The 19,177-nt window shown below is 44.1% G+C and overlaps 1 protein-coding gene across 5 annotated transcripts in view; it reads left to right on the top strand.

Annotated features, from left to right (window-relative positions):
* LOC142464295 (uncharacterized) overlaps positions 1-19,177 on the top strand; it is a 181,565-nt gene that overhangs the window by 148,460 nt on the left and 13,928 nt on the right. For all 5 annotated transcript variants that reach the window (XM_075567769.1, XM_075567771.1, XM_075567770.1 and 2 more), the window contains exons 7-8: positions 17,326-17,523; positions 18,047-18,170. In XM_075567769.1, the coding sequence (XP_075423884.1) occupies positions 17,326-17,523; positions 18,047-18,170 (322 nt within the window). The remainder of the gene's footprint in view (positions 1-17,325; positions 17,524-18,046; positions 18,171-19,177) is intronic.

Genomic DNA, 19,177 nt, shown 5'->3' with positions numbered 1-19,177 from the left:
CCCCTTGAATAACCATCTGTGGGCATTTGTAAAGGTTAATGGTAAGAGGGTTCGGGCACTTCTTGACTCTGGGAGCATGGTCACACTAGTGTCCGAATACCTCTTGCCCATTAAAAAGAAACAGGGAAACAGTTCACAAAGAGTGGCAATTTGTTGTATACATGGGGATAATCATGAATATTCCACTGTTGATGTTTTTTTTGAAACAGAGTTTGGTTCTTTAGATTTCAAGGTGGGTATTGTACCCAAACTGGCACATGATGTGTTAATAGGGACCGACTTTCCCCATTTTCTAAAAATGTGGTCCCCCGCTCAGAATAGCGCCCAGAGTTCAATAGCGGACCATAACGAAGTATTAGAAGAAACAAATCCTTTCCCTTTTTCAGAAATGGAGGTTGACGAGGGCCCAAATAAGAAGGGGGAAAAGAAGGAGTGCTGTAAAATTCCCTTCCCCATCACTACTTTGGTAGGGAATACCCCAAATCAAGATGTTGAGCAGACACTTACCAACCCAGAACCGGATAAGACCCTCGCTGACCTAGAGGTCAGTCCTGGGAGTTTTAAGAAGGCCCAGTGGGAGGACCCCACATTAGCGGTAGCAAGGGGAAATATACGGGACCAGAATAGTACTCCTGGCCAACCAGATAGGTCACTTGCTTACCCCTACTTCGAGGTAGAGAACGACCTAGTATATCGGGTTGATAAAAGGAAATCAGTTACAACTAAACAATTGTTGGTACCACGGACATTCCGTAACGTAGTATTACACCTCGCACATAGTCATCCATTGGGGGGACACCTAGGGGTGGAAAAGACAAAAGAAAAGGTTCTCCGAAGCTTCTATTGGCCTGGGGTTCTGGCAGAAATTACGAATTATTGTTCCTCATGCCCAGAATGTCAGATCACCGCCCCGTTCAAGGCGTACCGCAGCCCATTGGTACCCCTTCCCATAATAGAGGTACCATTTGACCGGATTGCTATGGATCTAGTAGGACCCCTAATAAAGTCTGCTAGGGGACATCAGCATATATTGGTAATATTAGATTATGCCACCCGATATCCGGAGGCAGTTCCCCTACGTAGCACCTCAGCTAAAAACATAGCAAAAGAGTTAGTAGTTCTGTTTTCCCGGGTCGGGATTCCTAAAGAGATTCTATCTGACCAGGGAACACCATTTATGTCCCAAGTAACGAAAGAGCTATGTAAACTCCTAAAAATCAAGCATCTCAGAACCTCAGTCTATCATCCACAAACAGATGGTTTAGTGGAAAGGTTCAATAAAACCTTAAAGAGCATGTTACGGCGGGCGGTTGATAAAGATGGGAAAAACTGGGATTGTTTGTTACCGTACCTGTTATTTGCCATTAGGGAAGTTCCCCAATCATCCACAGGCTTCTCCCCATTTGAACTATTGTATGGCCGACACCCAAGGGGCTTACTGGATATAGCCAAAGAGACTTGGGAACACGAGGTTACCCCTTACAGAAGTGTAATAGAGCATGTTGCCCAGATGCAGGACCGCATTGCTGCAGTCCTACCCATAGTGAGGGAACACATGGAGAAAGCTCAAGAAGCACAGAGGAATACATATAATAAGGGTGCTAGGGTCAGAATTTTTTCTCCAGGTGATAGGGTACTAGTTCTGGTTCCCACCGTGGAGAGTAAATTCCTTGCTAAATGGCATGGGCCATATGAGGTCTTGGAAAGAGTGGGAGAAGTAAATTATAAGGTAAGACAGCCAGGTAGGAGGAAACCTGAGCAAATTTACCATATAAACCTACTCAAGCCCTGGAAAGATAGAGAAGTCTTGTTAACCCTAGTACCCCCAGGTCCGTCAGAGAATCAAGAAACTGACCCAGAGGTTAGCATAGCTGAAACCCTGTCTGTTCATCAGAAACGAGAGGTTCAGAATTTAGTGAAAAGAAACAAAGAAATCTTCTCTATACGGCCAGGTAGAACTAGCGTAATTGAACATGACCTAGTCTCTGAACCGGGGGTCCGAGTTAACCTTAAACCGTACCGAATCCCAGAGGCCAAAAGAAAGGCTATAAGTTTAGAGGTTAAAAAAAATGCTAAAACTAGGTGTAATTGAGGAATCCCAAAGTGGGTGGAACAGCCCTATAGTCTTAGTCCCAAAGCCAGATGGTACAACAAGGTTTTGTAATGACTACCGGAAACTAAACGCGGTGTCAAAATTTGATACTTATCCTATGCCCAGGGTAGATGAACTTGTAGAGAGACTGGGCAAAGCCCGATATCTCACAACCCTAGACCTAACAAAAGGGTACTGGCAGGTTCCCCTCACAGAAAGGGCAAAAGAAAAGACAGCCTTCTCAACCCCAGACGGCCTCTTTCAGTATAAGGTGTTGCCTTTTGGCTTACATGGAGCTCCCGCCACATTCCAAAGAATGATGGATAAAATTTTAAAACCACATGCTCGGTATGCTGCCGCCTACCTGGATGATGTGGTAATCCATAGTGAAGATTGGCAATCCCACCTTCCAAAGGTCCAAGCTGTGCTTGACGCAGTCCGGTCTGCTGGACTAACTGCTAACCCCGCTAAATGCACTATTGGTCTGGAGGAGGCCAAGTATCTGGGATATTCTATTGGCAGAGGTTTACTCAAACCCCAAACACTCAAAGTGGAGGCGATACAAAATTGGCCAAGGCCAGTTACAAAAAAACAAGTAAGGACCTTTTTGGGGTTAATTGGGTACTATAGAAGGTTTATTCCCAATTTTGCAACTAAGGCAACCCCACTAACTGACCTCACAAAAGCAAGAGGACCGCTAATGGTAAAGTGGTCCCCTGAAACCGAACAGGCCTTTAGAAGCCTGAAAGAAGCTCTCTGTGCCCAACCAGTGTTGGTCACACCTGACTTCTCCAAAGAGTTCGTAGTCCAAACCGATGCATCTGAGGTAGGGCTGGGGGCGGTACTCTCCCAGGAGTCTCAAGGTGAGGAGCACCCCATCCTTTATTTAAGTAGGAAACTAAATCCCCAGGAGAAAAATTACTCCATAGTAGAGAAAGAGTGTCTCGCAATAAAGTGGGCTGTAGAGACGCTCAAATACTACCTGTTGGGGAGAAAATTCCGGTTGGTCACAGATCATGCACCCCTTACCTGGATGTGACAAAACAGGGAAAAGAATGCTAGAGTGACCAGGTGGTTCCTAAGCCTACAACCCTTTAAATTTTCTGTGGAACACAGGTCAGGGCACAAACATGGCAATGCTGACGGGTTGTCAAGGATGCACTCCCTAATATCCATGGTCGCTCATCCCTCGAGGTCTGAGCTGGGGGGGAGGATATGTGACAGAAACCAGGGGATGGTAATAAATTCTGTATATAGGGCTCCCAGGATACTAGACAGTTTCTATCCTGTTTGGCCTGGGAGTGCAGCCTTATAATACATACACTCCATCCCACAGTTTGGCAAGCGCTGGAACTGAGGGATGAGAGATCCAGACCAGAGTTTGTCTGCTGCCTGATTTCTGTCACCTGTCATGCTAATTAGGAATCAGGTATGAAAGACTGATTTTCTGTTTGCTCTGGTCTCCCCACAAGAGCCAGGAGGCTGGAAGGCTGCTGAACTACAGAGGGGAGAAGCCTCTTCCCCAAACAGGTTCAATCTTTCTGTTCATTTGTGTAAGACTGCAAAAGTACCGTGTTTTGATGTTGGAAGTGGAAAAGCCACTTCCAACCCTGAGTCAGGGATATCTAAGTTAAGTTATCGCTCAGGTGAGCAGCTTTTGTTTTGATCTGTTTTCTGTTGTATGCACTGTGGCAGTCTCAGTGCCTGGGACTGAATAAACCAGGCATAGCCTGTTTAAAGGAACAGTACGTGACGCCTCATCATTTAACCTACCCTAAAAGACCGTGTTCTAAACAGTCCCGGACAAACGACGGAGCCCCGGAGTAAGCCGTTTGTCACAATATATATATATATATATATATATATATATTATACATTACAGTATATATCATTAAATAATATTCTTATAAATGTGCATTATTCATGTTGCCCCATGTATTATTCATGATTATTTTTATATTTGTATTTTTTGGTTCATGATAAAATAAAATAAATATTTATTCACTTTCCTGCTAATCATAATCATTGACAACAACCACACCAGCTCCCCCCCCCCGATAGTATGAGAATGAATGAAAAAACAACATGAATCAGTTAATATTCTTTTTACTCTACTTACAAAGCCTCTAAGGGTTGGGGGGGGCGGGGGGTTGGTTGGGTTGGTGTGATTACACGCAGACACACTGATGCTTTGTACTGTAGCTCGGCTACGGACAGATTAAGAACACAATGGCAACATTCAGAACATTAACGACTCTGTGGAGAGAGGGGGTTGGTGCGTGACTCATGCGCGCATTAAGCAGCAAGGGCTGAAGGATTAGTTGTGCTGCAGTTCAAAAAAAATAACTGATTCCGTAGAGTACAGTACTGTAATTTCAAAAGGCAGTTCATCATAATCATAATAATTTGATCAATAAACCCCCAAATACAAACCCCAAATACAGTACATAAAAAGCTAGTCACTTTAACTCCCTGTGCCTCAGGCACCAAAAACTGTTTTTTTTTACTGCCAGACCGCAAAGCCGCAAGATTGGCAACATTGTCAAAAAAGAGCAATGATCGCGCAATTGGCGTGGGAACTAGGGCCTCAGTCAAGCTCACTGCCAATTGGCGTGGGAACTTCTGTTCTAGGGCACCTAGAAATAAAATTCATTTTGCCCCTAGATGTTAGGAACCCCCTCACTTAACTCCAACAGGGTCCGACCAGTAATGGCGGCCAGAAAGTTTCACGCCGGCGAGGAGGGTCCTATCCTTGACCGTAATGGCGGAGAAAGCCGCGCTGCTTTGAAACGGCTAAGTCAGAATGAGCAGAAACCTGGAACCCATAACTCCGGTTATGTTCAACCTAGAGGGCTCAGATTCGATCCCCATGTATTCCTAGTTCCTGCAGGATTGCATGGCAAATAGCGACCCTCTCGTGGCAACAGAACGGAGTCAGGGTAATAGTAAAATTTAGGTTTCTGCCATTGACTTGCATGGGAGAAAAATGCCACTTTTGTAATGTGCTTTTAAACTGTACTTTTGGATCTCCGGTTCAGGGGGACGTGGAAGGCTGATATTTGTCCACTATGGCAAGGGTACTTCCGCATGAGGACCAGGCAAATTTCAACCCGCTCAGACCCACAGAACGGATTATTTTAAATTATATTTATATATTTATATTTTAAAGATATCAAAGAATGTATTGTATTTTGGGTCGAGGACTGTAGTGGTGCAGACTGTTTTGCACAACATGCCACTGTTCAGTATACAGTATGTATTGACTTGTCGTTCTTTAATAAAGGAGATATTGCGTTTTGCTTTTTTTGTGAATTAAGAATTTGTTTTTAAAACATGTGACTGTAAACCATACTGACTGACAAATGTTGTCACACATGTACTGTAGCAGTAAACTATACACCTGTTGATACTGTACATGTAGAATAAATACATAGTTTTATTTTTTCGGTTTTATTACACAGTGTACTGTACGGCCGGAAAACATCAGCATACAGTACTGTTTCAGGTACAGTATACTATTCTAATCAATAACAAGGGCAAAAAAACTGTAGACGTGGGGTTTTAAATCCGATTCAGCAATGTGCAGGTGATTTGGATAATTTGGATCAGACCAAAACGTCTTCAGAGTATCTGTCCCCATCCAGATGAGTTTCCTACGTAGGTAATGCGTACACTGAGAAAAAATCACGCTGACACATGTTCAGAATGATAATGTCTGACTTTATTACTACATCCTGCGTTCCTATATAGGGGCTGTAAGGGGGGTTTGTATGCAAAGGAGCTGTCTCAGGTCTAAAGGTTGTTTGCCAATACACAGGGCAGTGTCTCATTGGTTCTTTGTTTGGTCTTTTCCTTATATGGTCTTGTTATTGTAGGTTTTCTTGGACACATCAGCATTTGAGTGGAATTCCTCGGTGCCATCTTCCTTACTTGAAGGGAGGGGTAGCTGCGGTAGCAATTTTGAGTAAGGAATCATAGCAAAGTATTACAGATGAAGAAATAGGCATTTTATCCAATCCATCACAGTCCCCCTTGAAATGTCTATTTCTGAGTCTGTCCCTAGATGTATACTAACTCATCTGTCCAGATGTGCCTGGGAACTTTTTTGTGCTGTACGTTAGACGAGTCATGGCTTGTCCATGACCCCCCTTGCCACAGACTTTGCACATAAGGAAGTCAGATGCTGTCCCTATGGATTTATACTATTATACTTAACTGGGAGGGACTGTAACGGAGTAAATGGACCATCTTCCGAGAGTGGAGTATTATTATCTGACTGCAGAAAAAGGGTAGGAGTGCTATTGTCAACAGCTTTGGTCATAAATTTTTTAAAACATGGGAGAACACAGCAGACAATAATCACAAACAAAACAAAAATAATAACTATTGCAATGCCTATTTTGGCAAGAATCTTTTGCCATCCCGTTTTTTCTTGCTTGACCATTTTGTGGTCGGTATCCCCAATCTGTTCCCATGTTCCATCCTACTGCTCCCCAGTAATCACATTCCTGTCCCCAGTAGGAATCCGTTACGCATATATAAGTGGACCTGAAACCGGCATTGCTGTATAGATTACATTGCCAATGTGTTGAGGGGCAGCGGACTATATTACAATAATCAAAAGAGAAGGTAGCTACATGAGTATTCTATGAATTATACCAAAATGTGACTACCCCTTCATGTTGGGTGATAGCAATCTCTTGTGCCCCCCACCCTAGACCCAACAAGCAAAAGATATATAGCATCATTTTCCTTCTGAGGTGTCCTCGTTGGGAGCTGGAACCTTCTTGCAATGAGAGGCGTGTATCCAGGTGTTCTTGCCAGCTAGTTTGACTGATGTGGCTGTGGTCAACAGAACTTGGAAAGGACCATCATATCTGGGCTCTAGGGAGTGTTTCCTTACAAATCTCTTCACGAGTACCCAGTCTCCGGGCACGAGTCTATGAGTCCCGGTATCTAGATCTGGATCTGGAATAGAAGAAAACACTCACATATTGGTTAGTTCTTGCGCTAGGGCAGTTACATATTTGGTCAAAACATCAGACTGCATTTGTAACTGCTGTGGGTAGTATAGGTAGCCACAAGTGTAGAGATGCAGCGCACTGCAAAGAACTGGATCCACGGGACAGCAGCAGTTTGATAAAAATAAAGTTCTTTATTGAAAAAGCATGGTGCAGACAGGAATGGGTGCAGGAAAAAAGCATCTGTCTCTAACACGTTTCACGCCTGTGTGGCGCTTCGTCGGAGAGTACTCTCTGACGAAGCGCCACACAGGCGTGAAACGCGTTAGAGACAGAGGCTTTTTTCCTGCACCCATTCCTGTCTGCACCATGCTTTTTCAATAAAGAACTTTATTTTTATCAAACTGCTGCAGTCCCGTGGATCCAGTTCTTTGCTGTGCGCTGCAACTCTACACTTGTGGCTACCTGAATCATCTCAACTGGCATAAGCACGCATTCCAGAAGGCACAATGGGCAAGGTCACGTGAGTTTGTACCTTAAACAGTACTTAGAGGTATTTTATTGGTGTTTTTACAAGTTGTCAGTACCAGTCCACATTGGCAGTGAGGGGGTGGGGCTCATATATCTCCATTACCCACACTCACCAGGACATTTATTCAGATGTCAGACACATATACTCACCCATGTATACCTCACTCATTTATATACCTTAAACCCAGCCTATTACCTTCAATCAAGAAATTATTGTTTATTACATATCTTGTCACTTGAGCACTATATTTGAAAAATGTTCTTCTGCTGTGGGTAGTAACAACCAAGTTTGTGGGCTGTACCAAACAGTATCTCAAATGGGGATAGAGCATGTTCCCCTCGTGGGGTGTATCGAACACTGAACAAAGCAATGGGTAGACTATCTGGCCAGGGCATATTTGTTTCCTGGGCCATTTTCAACATTCTAGTTTTCAGTATGCCATTCATTCTTTCTACCTTTCCGCTACTCTGGGGATGGTATGGGGTGTGGAAAGCAAGGGTGGTCCCTAGCGCGGACCAAATTTCTTTAGCTAGCGTAGCAGTGAAAGTGGGGCCTTGGTCGCTTTCTATTACTTCAGGTACCCCATATCTACAAACCACCTATGTCAGGAGTTTTTTTTCTGTTGTTTTCGCAGTGATTTTGGTGACAGGATAGGCTTTTGGCCATCCTGAAAACATATCTACAATTACTAACGCATATTCAAAACGGCCCGACTTTGGCATCTGAATATGGTCAATCTGGATACGCTGGAAAGGGTATAAGGGCCTTGCAAGGTGTTTCTGCTGTGGTTTTTCCACACGTCCTGGGTTACACTTTGCACAAATTGTACATGATTTGCAGAAATTACTAGTCATTGGGGTAATTCCAGGCGCCACATAGTATTTGTCGATCAATGCATTCATAAGAGTCTAAGAGAGATGTGCTGCTCCATGTGCCCATTGTACCACAGCAGGATACTGCACCGACACACTTTATTCGAGCAATTACCCAGTATGTACCTGGCAGATACCTGGAATGCGCCGCTCCTCACCTCTGACAAGCCCCGTTGTGTTTGCCTTCCCAGCCTGGGTTCATGCCTGGCTGACGGGCGGCTGATCTGTTAAATGATAATGATTAGGATTTAATAGGCTGCAATGCTTCGCGTGTCTACCAGATGGCATAAATTCATGAATTGTAATGCAGTATATATATATATACTGTGCAGTATTGCAGCCAGCGGGAATAAAATGCTTCATTCCCTGCCTGGAAAATAACCCAATGCACTCGGGCAGAAAACAGTCACAAACCTCAATACACCCGGGTATACCCGAATTCGTGGGACTAGCCGAGCTCGAATAAAGTGTGTCGCCAGTGTACATTGCCCGTGGCAGACAAAGTTTCTTTTTGTACTCATAAATTCCTTCTTGGGTGATGCACCTCTTCTCTTCCAGCTTTCCTTTTCTTCCTTTGTTGCAGATTCTTACAACTTCTTCAGATATTCTCGATTTACTGGGAGGTTCTGCATTAATGGAACCATCCTTGTCGTGTCCACTCGATCTTCCACTTCTCGTATCCCGCTGGCAGCTTGTTTTGCCGCAGCATCCGCCAGATGGTTTCCTCTGGCTTCTTCTGTGTTCAGTTTCCCATGGGCTTTTACCTTTAGGATGGCCACATGGCTTGGACGGAGTAGGGTGTCCATCACAGCTTGTATGGCTGAGCTGTGTTTCACTGGTGTTCCTGCTGCTGTCAGAAATCCCCTGGTTTGCCAAATGATGCCAAAATCGTGTGCTACACCAAAGGCATATCTTGAGTCAGTGTAGATATTCTCCGTTTGTCCTTCTGCCAGTTTACACGCTGCAGTGAGAGCTTGTAGTTCGGCCTCTTGTGCGGATGCTGTTGATGGTAGTGTGCTTGCCAGTAGGACCACGGAGTCTGTGGTGACAGCATAACCCGTATGGTAGGTGCCTTGTTAATCAGCATATCGAGAACCATCCACAAACAGAATTAGATCTGGGTTCTGTATCGGCATTTCACTCACCGTGGGCAGATGAGCTGTTTCTAGCTTCATGAGTTCGAAGCAATCATGGGGTAGGTCGACTCCAGCTGTGCTTTGTTCTTGTTCGTGTCCCTGCACATCTCCCCCTCGGGAAGTGGAAGAAGAGTGGAGTGGTTAAGCACTTGGCACCGGAGAAGGGTGACATTGTCTGGAATGAGAAGCGAGCATTGCAACCTGATGTGTCTGGCAGTGGACAGATATTTTGGCTGTGTCTGATTAAGAATAGCAGCAATGTCATGTGGTGCCAGGAGAATGAGGTCATGCCCTAGAACGATATCCGAAGTTTTATCCAGCAGTGCTTGAGCAGCAAAGACAGCACGAAGACAGGACGGTCCACCACGAGCCACAGCATCGAGACGGCTGGAGTAATTACCAATAGGTCGACATCGGCCAGCGTGTGGCTGTGTTAACACTCCAGTTGCATGTCCATTTCATTCTGATACGAAAAGCTTGAAAGGTAAATCATAGTCTGGGAGGCCCAAGGCAGGGGCCGAGGATATTACCTGTTTGAGAACAGTGAAATTCTTGGAAGCCTCTGGGGTCATCTTGAAGGGATTTGTTGTTAAGACATCGTACAATGGTTGCATCATTTACTGCTTGAAGATCTTGAACCATTCTATACTTATCAGGTTCACCCTTCGCGGTGAGTTTCTTCACAGGGAAAAGAGGGGTATTGCAGTTTACGGGGAAGTGGGGCCCCTTGTTTGAGCTGTACAACAATGGGTGGTACCGTTAGGTGCCCGATATCCTCAGGGCCTGTGGACCATAATTTGGATGGGATCCTATCCATGACAGCGGGTGGTATACTGGCGGCAGAGGGTTTGTCCGCTAATGCCAAAAGTATTGGAAGGGAACAAATGGCAGAGACATCTGACTCCCAGAGCGGGGAGGTTACATCAATGGTGCTGTCCTCGGAGAATATTATGGAGGCCTGTAACCTGGATAAAACATCAGCGCCAAGCAGATTAAGCGGGCAGGTAGAGGAAACTACAAATCGTGCAAATAGTTCAGGTTAGGGACCTATCTGCAGGGGTCGTGTTAATGGGCTAGAGCGCGGAGTGCCGTCTACCCCCACACATAAAACATCAATATCAGACAAATAGGAAGGGTCGGGTATGTCTGCAGCTCTAATTACGCTCCTGGCTGCACCTGTGTCTACCAGGAAGGGGGTGAGGTAACATACATTATTGGGGCGCCTTTTACCTGCTTGGGCGTCTGCCCATATAACCTTGGGCTGCGGTCGGTACTGGGGGGTGTCTGGGGTTAGTATTCCAGGTCATGTTTGCCTCCTGTGCAGCGGCCTGTGACTCACTATCTGAGTCAAAACTACCAGGCGTACTATAGTGGACACTGCTGCTGGGTCTGTGTGCTATTGTTGTGTCAGGGTAGACTTGAATCCCTACCGCTGGGGCAGTGATTGTTTGGGGTTAAAGGGCTGGCATCAGGGGCATCAGGGGCATTAGGGGCGCAGTCGGGGTGTAATAGGAACCGTCCACCTGCAGTACAGGATATAGTTGTGCTACATGGGCAGTCAAGGTTGGTTTGTCATTCGTGGGCGGGGTAGTGGGTTGTATAGGTGGGGGTGCTGCTGGAGCTGGGAGCGAAGGTAACAAAGGAGTGAGTATAGGTAAATCAGTCACACCGTGGCGCTGCACACCACAATTAAAACAATCTTCCCTGCATTGGGGGTTTTGGGTGCCACACCTTAAATTTGCTTTCTTTTTCACTTGTTATTTTATTAACTTCTGTCCTGGCAATGATAAAATAAATGCAGCGGGACCCTTCTGTCCCTCAACAGAATTCTTTTGACCCATATTAACGTAAGGTATGTTTCCCTGTGGGATTCAAAAACACACAAGACGGCGCTCACTGAGCTTCTCACTCCCACAGAAAAAGACCCCTCTTTCTTGTTGCTATTAGAACAGAAGGAAAAAGAATATTTTCTGGTTTTAAAAGACCCATTCGTGTGGCCAGTATGAACAAACCCTTTAAATAAATCTTTACCAGTTACCGGGAGGGCTGCTCCCATTCATTTTCGTTCTGTTCTCTCTCTTTCCGCCACTACGTGGCAGGCTAAGACTCCTTTTTCAGTCTTACTTGCCTGTGTTCCCATGGTTTTTTTTTTTTTTCAAGCTACACTGCAATTACCAGCAAAAAATGCCCTGCTTTTTTTCCCCCTTCTTTCCCTTCACTTATAACACTTTCTTTCCCTTCCAAATAATATACACAGTATCTAATTGTATCCCAATTTCTGCATATAAAACTTTCATAAAAATAACCCTGAATACCTACTTCCACAACACAATCATATGCCTTGATCAGCAAATTCACTTGCTATTTCTTTCCTATTCACTTTCTTTCTTTCTTACTGCAAAGCGTACGTTAATGCGGAAAAAACAGGAGTTCGGGCAGTTTAACGTCTAGGGGCTATCTCTTTTACTCTCAACAATCCCCACCCGTCCTCATGAATTCTCAACACTAATACACAAACACATTTTGGACATAACATACAACTTGATTACGAGAGAGAAAAAAAGGTTGTTCAGGAATCAATCGTCAGGATTCCGCGCTGCTACCAACCGTAACGCGCCTTAACACCCCTTCCCTCTGCAACGCGCTAACCACGCAGTCACTCCAGAGATCATGTGTTCCTCTCTGAACCGACTATCCCTTACTCCCCCTTTTCCCCTCCTTCCACCAAGTTTACAACATACAGTGACAAGACCCCTAGTCAGCCGGCAAAAATCCCACTCCACTTTGGCCTCCCACTTGCGGCACTGACTAACATATACAACATGTAAACGTATACCAGGTGACAGATATTCTAGGTAACAGGTTTGAGTTTAAAACGGGCTCTGAGCAAGACCTGTCTTTAGGTGACCTTCGGACAGCCGTATGAGACACAGAAATAGACCAACAGCGGAGACAGTGCGTATCGGTAGATAATAAATGTTATCTTACCGTACTCCAGAGGTGATCAGTCTCCTGCCGCGTCCGCACTTGGTCCACCGCGGTCCCTCTGCGCACGGCTGTCTGTTGGTTCACAACCCAGGGCCCCACGTTGGGCGCCAGCTGATTTGGATATTTTGGATCAGACCAAAACGTCTTCAGAGTATCTGTCCCCATCCAGATTAGTTTCCTACGTAGGTAATGCGTGCACTGAGAAAAAATCACGCTGACACATGTTCAGAATGATAATGTCTGACTTTATTACTACAGCCTGCGTTCCTATATAGGGCTGTAAGGGGGGTTTGTATGCAAAGGAGCTGTCTCAGGTCTAAAGGTTGTTTGCCAATACACAGGGCAGTGTCTCATTGGTTCTTTGTTAGGTCTTTTCCTTATATGGTCTTGTTATTGTAGGTTTTCTTGGACACATCAGCATTTGAGTGGAATTCCTCGGTGCCATCTTCCTTACTTGAAGGGAGGGATAGCTGCGGTAGCCATTTTGAGTAAGGAATCATAGCAAAGTATTACAGATGAAGAAATAGGCATTTTATCCAATCCATTACACAGGAACCATCAAAATCCCCCCATTAGCCGTTTTCTTTTCTGAGGAAAAACAAAAAGAAAAGTTTTAATGTACAGTAATGCTAAGCCCCCTATAGAAGTACCCAGCCAGCCCCACCAATAATTTTCTCCTGTTCACATGCGCATGCGCCTAGCGTTCCACCAATAGTTCAGTATCTGCAGTACAGTACTGTAGAAGCCGCTCAGCCAATGATATTGCTTACAGGAGAATCGCTTGACTTTGGAATCGCACCGATATTGATACTGTATTGTCAAAATAAAAAAAAAACAGAAAATAATACGGCAACAATACTCACCATAGTATTTCCCATTCAGCTGGCGCCGGCGCCGGTCCACTGCCAGTCCAGCTTTCTTAACTAGACCACCTGTAGTCAGCTGGTGACGCTGGAAATTGCTTAGGTACATGCAAGCTTCATCGAAACTGCACGTGAAATCCGGCTCAGCCTCAGGCTCAGGCTCAGGGTTGTCACTGATGGCGGGACCGTCATTGGAAGCCGGTGCTGGTGCATTGCTTGGCAGCGACTGTTGTTTCTTAGTTGGTTTTAACACGACCCTTCGCCTTTTGCCGCCTTCATGATCATAGATACCGGAAAAATCCGGTGATACACACCAATACCCTCCAACAAATTGTGGCTCAATACGATGAAAACAGGGATCGCTACATAACCTTTTCCTTATTGCACGCTACCACGTATGAGGAGTTGGCGAAAATTTGTAAAAGTCATAGTTTTCGATAAAATACTGATAAATTTGAACAACTATTGCCATCTTATCCTCTGTTGCATTAATCGCGGCACATATCAAATACGCGTAACTTCTGTCGGGTTTTTGGAAAGCGGGCTGCAATTGAACACTCATGGCGGGCGGGTCTCTGTAGAATAGTGTACTATAACTGAAATTGGTCTTTGTCTTTCTTTAATATGAAAAGCCTAAATTGATACATTTTTGCAACCCCTTCTTTCAGTCTCAAGGCCAAGTTACAATAGCACACTGTGGTATCTTTTTTAAACGAAACACCTGCAAGTCGACACATTACTGAAGCGCATGCGCATTACAATTCATGAATTTCTGCCATCTGGCGGACACGCGAAGCATTGCAGCCTATTAAATCCTGAACCATTATCAATAAACACATCAACCGCGCGTCAGCCGGGCATGACCCGTGGCTGGGAACGCAAAATGAACGCGGCATGCGCCAGCTGAAGAGCGTTGCATTCCAGGAACAAGCCAGGGAAAAATGGTGATTTGTTAGAATAAAAGCTGCCGCAGCAGTATATTATCAGTCAATGTGCCTCCCCCCCAAAAATCAAAAAACACATCCAATGAAACAACCTGTTAAAAAAGACATTTGCAAACATTCAATATATTACTTACCATTAGAAGCGTTGGCCCTCCAACCCCGGGGAAACAGGAAGCTCACGTACCTTGAAGGCCTCCAACAGCATCCGATGCCATCTGCCATGAAGATCCGGATCAGGTACCCAAATCTTCTTTTTTCTTTCTTTAATCACCTTCTTCTATCTTCATCTGTCACCATTTCTTGATCTCCTATCTTCATCTGTCAATCCAAAACGCCCCGTGGTAGATCCCAACCGATGTTGTCTCGTCATCTTCTTGGGCTCGAATGAGGCGTCACGGCCTTAAATAGGGCTTGTGATGTCACATTTAGCCTTCAAATGGTTAACAGCCACCTGATTGGCTGTTAAAACGATGTTACGACTTTAATTTTTTTTTTAAATGACGTCACTTAAAGGGAATGATCCAGCCAATCAAAATGGCTGTGCATCATTTGCCTATAAGAGGACGTCACTAAATCCAAGATGGTCGGCGTCACATGGTATTTCAGCCAATCAGAGTGTGGAATTGGTTCCCACGATCTGATTGGCTGAAATACCATGTGACGCCGGCTTCGTGACGTCATTTAAAAAAAAAATTAAAGTTCGGTTGGGATCTACCATGGGGCTTTTTGGATTGACAGATGAAGGTAGAAGATCATGAAATGGTGACAGATGAAGATAGAAGAAGGTGATTAAAGAAAGAAAAAAGAAGATTTGGATACCTGATCCGGATCTTCATGGCGGATGGCATCGGATGCTGTTGGAGGCCTTCAAGGTACGTGAGCTTCCTGTTTCCCCGGGAGTCGGATGGCCAACGCTTATTATGGTAAGTCATATATTGAATGTTTGTAAATGTCTTTTTTAATAGGTTTTTTCGTTGGATGTGTTTTTTGATTTTTTGGGGGGAGGCCCATTGACTGATAATATATTAATCTGTACCACTTTAGGGTACAGATTAATACATTATTATGACAATATTTGGGGAGCATTTCTGGCTCGTTATTGCTGTTGTTTTTTTATTTACAGTTTCTTATGTGGATGTCATTGTTTGTTTTTTCCTTCTTGATGGTAATCAAATGTTTGCGATTGTTGTTCGTTTTTAGTTAATATTGTATTATGTTAGCTAAAGCGTTTAATGGTTATTTCAGATATTGTTTGAATTTATTTCTTTGTATTTTAATGTTTAAATTAATTAATTGATGTTGTAGAAATGAATTGGTTTGATTGGTTAATGTTAGTATTCATTTTGAGTTGGTTTAGTAATTAATTGGTTTGATTGGTTACTGTTTAAAATAATTCAGAGTTGTTTTAGGAATTCATTGTTTTGATTGGTTAATGGTTTCATTAATTCATTGTTGATGTTGTTATTACTTGTATTCATTGGATTAGCTGGCTACTGTTTTTATTTAGTGAAGTGTGTTTTTTTGGAGTTTGGTTATGTTTTATTATTGGGTGTCTGGTGCATTAATGTATTGTGATTAGGGTGCCCATTGAGTACTATAGAGCAGCGGTGCGCAAACTGTGGGGCGCGACCCCCAGGGGGGGCGCGACACTGCCGACGGGGGGCGCGGGGTTTACAGAGGCCCCGCGCGCTTCCCGAAGGCACTTAAATTAGGGGGAGCTGCAGGGCCTCTGTAAACCTTACTTACCGTGGCTTCGGCGGCTTCCTCCCTGCGTCGCCATGGCAACGCGGCATCAAAATGACGCTGCGAGGTCATGTGATGTCACGTTGCTATGGCAACGTGACGTCATTACACCGGAGCGCGGGTAAGTTGGGGTTGGGGGGGGCGCGGGAATGAGGGGACAGCCGGCAGGGGGGCGCAGGGAAAAAGGTTTGCGCCCCCCTGCTATAGAGGCTTATCATGCCCATAGTCAGTCCGGGGTGGGTGCTTTGAACTCATGGGTGGGTGAAGGGTGTATTATCCCTAAGGATGGGTGTCTTGACCTTGCGGGTGGTTAGCGGTTTGGTTAGCCCCTTTATTACCTTAGCGGTATCAACCACTAAGGTAATGAAGGGGTTAAGTCCCCCTGCAATCCCCCCGCAAGGCCTAAACAGCCACTAAGGGCCAAATTCCCCCTTCACGCACCCTCTCTAGACACAGTTAGCCTGGCATGGGTGTTTAACCCCTTCATTACCTTAGCGGTTAGCCGCTAAGGTAATGAAGTTGCTGTAAATGCATTTTTCCTGCATCGGATGCATGCCGTGGGCCTGTATTAATGGCTATCAGCTCCGGAGACACCCGCATCAATCCGAGGCAGGAAAAGGGTCTGGTTTTTTTCTAAGTCCTGACATCGCAGCTCATCGACACATCTCCCCACCAATTTACCTAAATTTTGAGGTGAATTGGATTTGGGGAGAAGCTTGCCTTTTAGGGCTGCGATAGGTGGTGACAGGCGACTCGCGGGTACTAGAATTGCGCGAGTTTATGATCCTTCCGAAAATGGTCGATAAGTGACTGATCGCCGCTCAATTGGCGATTTTCTTTGAGTCATAAAATTTTGCGGCAATATCGAGGCTTACTGAATACGAGTAGCCATTTTGGCCGATAAGTGCTCGATAAGTGCCTTATCGACGCTTACAGAATGAGGCCCATAATGTGATCCATGATCGTTGTGCTCATATAAACAAAGTGGAGTCAGTGAGTTTGAAGCAGGGAAGTCAGTGAAACAATAAGCAGAAGTGGAGGGGAAGCTACTGAATAGATTACTGATGTATAGAGATGTTGACAAGAGATTTGTCCCTCTTTCTGCAAAGTAATACATTTGCAGGAATTTGAGGCTTTAATGTCTGTCTCTTGCTCTGCATAGTGATATTTATTACTGTCTCTCTCAATATGTAGGATTATATTGTTGTGAAGAAGCACAATGAGCATGTCCCTGACAGCAGCAGTCCCCGTGTGCCGGAAGGATTCTGCAGGACCCAGAACATGGAGCCTCCAACTAACTCCCTGATACATGAGAGAAGCAATGACAAGAAGCTGATGTCTGAGAAGATCCTGGAACACATCAACAAGATCATTCACCTGCTGACTGGACAGGTGAGGGCTGCTGTACAATGTTGCATGTTTCCATCTTTATATCTTCTTTCAGCCTTTTCTTGATCAAATTTTGTCCTACAGTATGTATCTGTATTTTCCTGTCTTCCTTGCCAGGGCCGTTTTAAGACCTTCGTAGGCCCTAGGCACTTTTATTTCTAGAGTTCTGTGTATCCGATATTTTTACTCATTTTTATGCTAATTTCGTTGTTTGCTTGTTTCTTTCGATACTAGCGATATTTGGCATCGATACTTTTGTTTTCATATTTAAAGGTATCGATACTTTGAAGGCATTTTAAATTAAAATTTGCTGTTTTCTCTGATTTTGTGATTTTTTTTGTTTAGGTATTTTTTCATGTGAAATATTGTAGGCCCTAAAAGGTTCGTAGGCCCTAGGCACTGTGCCTAGTCGGCCTAATGTATAAAGCGGCCCTGTTCGTTGCTCCCCTGGCATTTCCAGAAGTAGAAGATACTTATAGACCAATTGCTTTGTGTGGATACTGAGTTTAGATACTGCGTCTTTCAGGTACCTTTAAAGTGTGATGATGTTGCTGTTTATTTCTCCACGGAGGAGTGGGAGTATTTAGAAGGACATAAGGAGAATTACAAGGATGTGATGATGGAGAATCGCCAGAATCTCGGCTCACTGGGTAAGAGGAGGTTTTCTGTCATTCTAATAGAGGAAATTATATTTATCCTCTCTAACTGCTCTGCTGAATGAACTAAACATCCAATTACTTAGTATCCCTTCCCTGGGCCAGACTTGTTTAAATACTTGGGAGCTGGCTCTTAACAGTGCAATTATAAGAATGCTCCTTCTCTACTACCACAATACCTGAATACTTCCAGCTCATTCAGCAGTACCATTGCTTATTTTATAAACTACACTTGGTGAGGCTAAACGGAGTATACCATATATTGTATGGAGTCTCAATTTGCACCATATGCAGCTCTCTCCCTCTTTAATTTTCTTGTGATTTTGTGGTTTATGCCCTATTTTTATTGATATGTTAAGCTTTTAAATATAGCCTTTCAGTGTGCTCCAAAATGGAAGTCTTTGTTCTTTAGGGTCTCTTCTCTTTTCTCTCATACAGCATCACTGCTTTGTTTTTGCTTATTTGACAATAGTTCACAGTGATGCACGTAGCTCTTGTATTTATGGAAGAGTGTAGGCAAATAATTTGAAAATACAATACAAGTGAGTGATTCTACTCCCTTATTTCTATGTATCAAATGACAAATATTAGCACAAAGTTATTATTTTGTCACAACCCATGCAAACATATACCTGCAGCAGACGGCTTCTATGTATTAATCTTGCTTGCACCATTTTGGGAGACCGCTGCTTCTGTCTGCGATAGGGATTGAAGGCAATAGTTGAAACCTGTAAATCGGTAGCATAAGGGAACATTATCCATTAAACAATCTTATTGGTATCAATATCTTCATTAAGACTATTTGGAGATAAACTATTCATTTTCAAAATCCGGTAGGTTTCTTGTTTATACAATATTTTAAACCTGTCTCCACCCAGAACTGATGGGGAAATATCCCCAAACCCCATTCGTTTTAAATCCTCTGGATTCCTTTTTTTTTGACAGCTTACAAAATTTTTGGAAACATTATGGGTCATAATTCCATTTTATATTGTGCACAA

The sequence above is a fragment of the Ascaphus truei genome, chromosome 12 (assembly GCF_040206685.1).
Source record: "Ascaphus truei isolate aAscTru1 chromosome 12, aAscTru1.hap1, whole genome shotgun sequence".
Classification (NCBI taxonomy): Eukaryota; Metazoa; Chordata; class Amphibia; order Anura; family Ascaphidae; genus Ascaphus; species Ascaphus truei.
The sequence above is the reverse complement of the archived record's forward strand: the minus strand, read 5'-3'. Positions and strand labels throughout refer to the sequence as shown.